Source organism: Entamoeba nuttalli (assembly GCF_000257125.1).
Source record: "Entamoeba nuttalli P19 unplaced genomic scaffold asmbl_2899, whole genome shotgun sequence".
Lineage (NCBI taxonomy): Eukaryota > Evosea > Mastigamoebida > Endamoebidae > Entamoeba > Entamoeba nuttalli.
The window spans coordinates 1-4687 of NW_008575684.1; the positions used below are offsets into that span (position 1 = coordinate 1).

At 26.8% G+C, this 4687-nt stretch overlaps 3 protein-coding genes across 3 annotated transcripts; 2 read left to right on the forward strand and 1 right to left on the reverse strand.

The window, feature by feature from the left end:
- Nucleotides 1-74: 74 nt before the first annotated feature.
- Nucleotides 75-773, forward strand: ENU1_047020 (cell division protein kinase 2, putative; the record flags this gene model as incomplete). The annotated part of the gene is made up of 1 exon (XM_008857733.1): nucleotides 75-773. The coding sequence occupies one exon, from the start codon at nucleotides 75-77 to the stop codon at nucleotides 771-773; it is 699 nt and encodes a 232-aa protein (XP_008855955.1).
- An 81-nt stretch (nucleotides 774-854) lies between these two features.
- ENU1_047030 (RhoGAP domain containing protein) lies at nucleotides 855-2504 on the reverse strand (the record flags this gene model as incomplete). Its single annotated transcript, XM_008857734.1, has 1 exon — nucleotides 855-2504. The coding sequence occupies one exon, from the start codon at nucleotides 2502-2504 to the stop codon at nucleotides 855-857; it is 1650 nt and encodes a 549-aa protein (XP_008855956.1).
- Nucleotides 2505-2850: 346 nt separating this feature from the next.
- Nucleotides 2851-4632, forward strand: ENU1_047040 (hypothetical protein; the record flags this gene model as incomplete). The annotated part of the gene is made up of 1 exon (XM_008857735.1): nucleotides 2851-4632. The coding sequence occupies one exon, from the start codon at nucleotides 2851-2853 to the stop codon at nucleotides 4630-4632; it is 1782 nt and encodes a 593-aa protein (XP_008855957.1).
- Between the last annotated feature and the right edge of the window lie 55 nt (nucleotides 4633-4687).

Below are 4687 nucleotides of genomic sequence, written 5' to 3' on the forward strand. Positions count from 1 at the left end.
CAATCTTAAGAGATATTTCACATCCTAATATTGTTAAGTTTGTTACTAAATTCATATATATAAAAAAAAGAAAAATGAGTTTAGCTAATTATTGTTGTAGATTATTAGATGTTTATAATTCAGAGAAACATTTATATCTTATATTTGAATATTGTAATACTGACCTTCATAAATTTCTTAAAAATAATCCTCAAGATCTTTCTATTGACTTTATTAGACATGCTTCATATCAGATGTTAGATGCACTAGCATTTATGCATTCACATAGAATTCTTCATCGAGATATTAAACCATCAAATGTCTTATTAAGTGGAGATGTAGTTAAATTAGCAGATTTTGGATTAGCACGCTCTATTAGCATTCCAATAAAGAGATATACAGTGGAAGTAGTTACAATGTGGTATAGACCACCAGAATTGATTCAGAAATATAATGTTTATGGGTCAGGAATAGACATATGGGGGATGGGAGCTGTGATTGCTGAAATGATTCTTCATGAACCAATATTTAGAGGAGATAGTGATATTGATCAATTGCATAAGATTTTTGATATTCTAGGAACTCCAAAACCATCAGAGTATCCTGATTTAGATTATTTCACAGATAAAAAGGTATTTGATTATTTTCCAAAGAATCGTATTGAAATTCTAACGAAATTAAAAACAATTGGTGGAGATGGATATAATTTATTGATGAAAATGTTTGAATATAATCCTGGAAAAAGAATATCAGCAAGAGAAGCAATGAAAGATCCTTTTTTTATAAAACATTAAACATACAATAAAAATACTAAAAATTGTGTTAACAAAGTAAATTAAAAAAGTTATTATTATTTTTTTTTGTTTATTATGCAATTAGTCATCATCCAACAAAAAAGTTGAATTGTTATGTGTTTCTTGTCGTTGTTGTAAAAACTTCTGTCTTGGTGGAACTTTAGGTAGTGGAGTTGATGGAACAGCCATTGTTGTTGGTCTTTGTTGAGTAACCATAGGATAACGAGTTGTTGGATCTCGTTGATGAGTACGAGGACTTTGTGTATCTTTAGGAGGATGATAATTTCCAAGAGTGAATTTTGTTTGTTGAGACATACCACCTTGAGAAGGACTTGTACCCATAATAAATTTTGATTGACTTGAGGAATTAGAAAAATCTGGAGTTGAGTCAATTAAAGAAACTAATGGAACTTTAGGAATCATTTTTGGTTGGACATGGTCTGATTCTAAAACACTTGAATGATCAATTTTAGTAGAGCCTAATTGTTTACCACGAACCTCAGTATTACCAATTAGTCCCATAGATTTTTTAGTGTCGTCAAAAATAAAATCTGCTTCAGTAATAATAAAAGACATCATCTCAAGATATTTTGATAACTCATCATTATTAACAGAAAACATAGTTGGTGTCCAACAAACAGATAAATTCTTTTCATTCATTAAATTTTTTGATGAATGAACCATTATTTTATGACATAATTTAACAATTGCTTTAAATAAAACAATTTTTTCTTCTGGTACCCATTTCTGTGCATAGAATAATGATGTTAAATTATGAATTCTTGTTTCTCTTATTTCTGATTCTTGATATTTAGATAAAACATCTTTTGCTAATGAATTACAAAATAACATTCCAGGTAATTCTCTAACAAATCGTTTTAAAGTACTTGCAAGTGTTTCCCAAGGAAAAGAAGAAATATCTGATACACTTAATCTATGAAACAATTCATTAACTTGTTTTTGTGAAGCAGCTGTTCTGAAAATACCTTCTTTTTCATAATATTGATTTTCTAAGAGATTAATAATATCTTCTATTACTCTTGGTAATTCAGAATGTTTTCTTCTTTCAGCATCTAAAATTTCTCCAAGGGTTCTTCCAACATAAGATACTGAACGTAAATGAATTTGTTCTGAATCATTATCAAGATCACTTAATTGATTCATAGCAGTATAAATATTTCCATTATTAACATTAAATGAATTTAAATTACAATTTAATAAATGAAATGCAAGATATTGATGTCTTTGCATTATTTTATTTCTAATTTCAAATAACCTTTTTAATTGATATAACATAGTTGTCATTGTTTCAACACTATCAACAGGTTTTCTTGTATTTTTATTAAACAATGTTTTAACTTCTGCAATTTCACTTGAAATAAATCCTATTTGTTTTCCATATCCTTTTGTTAATTCATCTCTTATAAGTTGCATATTTCCTTGAATAAAAAGTAAATAATTAACTGAAAGTGCTTGGTCTTCTTTTTGTAATGGTTGTAATAATGATAATCGAGTTCTATGTAATTCTGCCATATTACCTATTTGTTCTGTAAGAACACTAAATGCATCTAATATCTTATTTGCAATACTTCGATGTTTCTTTATATATGATTCCATTTCTTCTATTTCTTTTATATGAGAATTTGCATATTCTGTTTCTTCAGTATCACTTCCTGATACTGCATTAACTACACTAACTGCTTTACCCATAACATCTCCTAATCTATCCATTTCTTTTTATTCCTTTTAACGTTTATTAGTTCTTCATCTTTTTCTTTCTACTCAACTTGACGTTTAGATTGTTACTTTTTTCTTTGTTATTTTTTGTTATTTTATTTTTGTTTTTTTTTTTTAAACCTTATTATTACTTATTTATTGAGTCACTAACCTAATCAAGTATTACTCCATTTTAACACTAGTACCATTAGTCTGGTGGTAGTGTAACCAATTTTTATGAATCTGAAGAAATGACCAAAAAATTACTCACCACTCTATTAAAAAAAAAGCAAAAATTAGAAAAAATGATAAATTAATTAAAAAACATTTATTTATTTTTCATGAGACACATCTCAAAATTATGAAAGATGAAGAACTTAGAATTTCTCAGTTAATGCCAAAGGTAGAAGGAACAGACCAAAAAGTTCAAGACGTTAAGCCTAAGAGAATTAACAAAAAAGGTGTTCAATTTTCATTTGTAACACCAAGTACAACACATAAAATGTATAGTATTATTTTTGTTGTATTAGCAGCCATTTCAATTGTGTTAGTTCCAATTATTTCAAACACAAACAATCCTGTAACAAATCTTAGTCAATATCTTTCATTATTTGAAAGAAATGTAGAAGGACTTCAAGAAAAATATTATGTTGATTCTATTAAAAAGAACCTTCATATGGAAACCAGTGAAAGTGTAAAAGAAGAAGATTATGATGCTGATATTGTTAAGAATGGTATTCAAAATATGTATTATCTTAGTCAACTTGGAAAAAATATATCAAAAGAAGATGTTATGAAATTATATGATGGATATGGATTTATAGAAGATCTTGAAAAGATTATTGAAGAATTAGAACCTGAAGTTGATGAATTTGGACAAGATGATAGTTCTAATGATGAAGAAAAAGAGATTATTGAAAAGCAAAAACCACAAAGTATTTTAGCTACTTATTATGCACATGAAATTTTAAAAGCAAATAATGAATTTGAAAAATATAAGCAAACTGAACAGTATTTAAATACAATTAAATTTGTATTGACTATGCAAAATAATGAAACTGGAATTATTTTTGATAGTAAAGAAAGATATAGTGATATGGAAATTCTTTATTTTGCTGCAAGCCTTCTTGAAGATGCTAAAAATGTTGAACAATATAAAGAAGCAGTTAATAATGCAATTAATAAATTAAAAGAATTTTTAAATAAACTTCAACTTCTTGATGGAACATTTGATGATTCATTAAGACAAGTAAATTCATCATGTGTTGGTACTGAATATGCATATCTCATTATGAAAAAACTTGATGTGCCAATTCAAAAGAGTACCATGCAATATATTATGAAATGTAATAGTGTTTATGGACCATTATATTCTCTTGATAGTAATTATGTTAGTATTGAAAGTGCATTATTAATTTCAGAAATTTTAAAAACTCTCCCTCATGAAGTCCAAATAGAAAAAGTTGAGGTCGTTGATTATTGTATAGGTGCTGCTATTATTTTTGGTGGATTTGCTATTTCTTCATTATTTATTGATACATTCCCAAGTTCATATATTCAAGAATATTTTGTTTCAGTTATAATTTTCATTATTTGTGGTATTATTTCTATTGCATTTATGGATCTTACTTTACTTCCATTCTTAGTATTCCCAATTGTTATAATGGGATATACTCATTACGCTAAATGGATTGGTCCATTTATTAAAGACGAATATTTCTCAACAATTTCAATGGTTCCAGCTCTTTTTGGACTTACTTTTTATATTCTAATCCAAAAATTCTCTCTTTCATTCTTCATTTCAATGAAATTTATTCCAATTATGTGGATTATTTATATTATTGGTAGTTATTTTGCAGTCCCACTTTGTAATAATTTCTTTAGTAAACAAAAACATGGAATCAATTATTATGTAGCTGCAAATGGAATTGGTTTTTCTATGATGATTGTTTGTATGTTTGTCACTGTTTCTTTAAGCAAAAATAGAGTTTACATATTAAATTCTATTAATGTCTCTGGGTATAATTTCATTTTATTTGTTGCTTATCCTGCTATTGGATATATTCTTTCAATGATTGCTTGTGGATTCTCTATTCCAAAAGTTTCACTTGCTTCTCTTGCAAAAGAAAAGAAAAAGGATTAAACATCTAAATCTTAATTCAATTGATTAGAAATATTTATTTCTTGTTGTTTTTTTT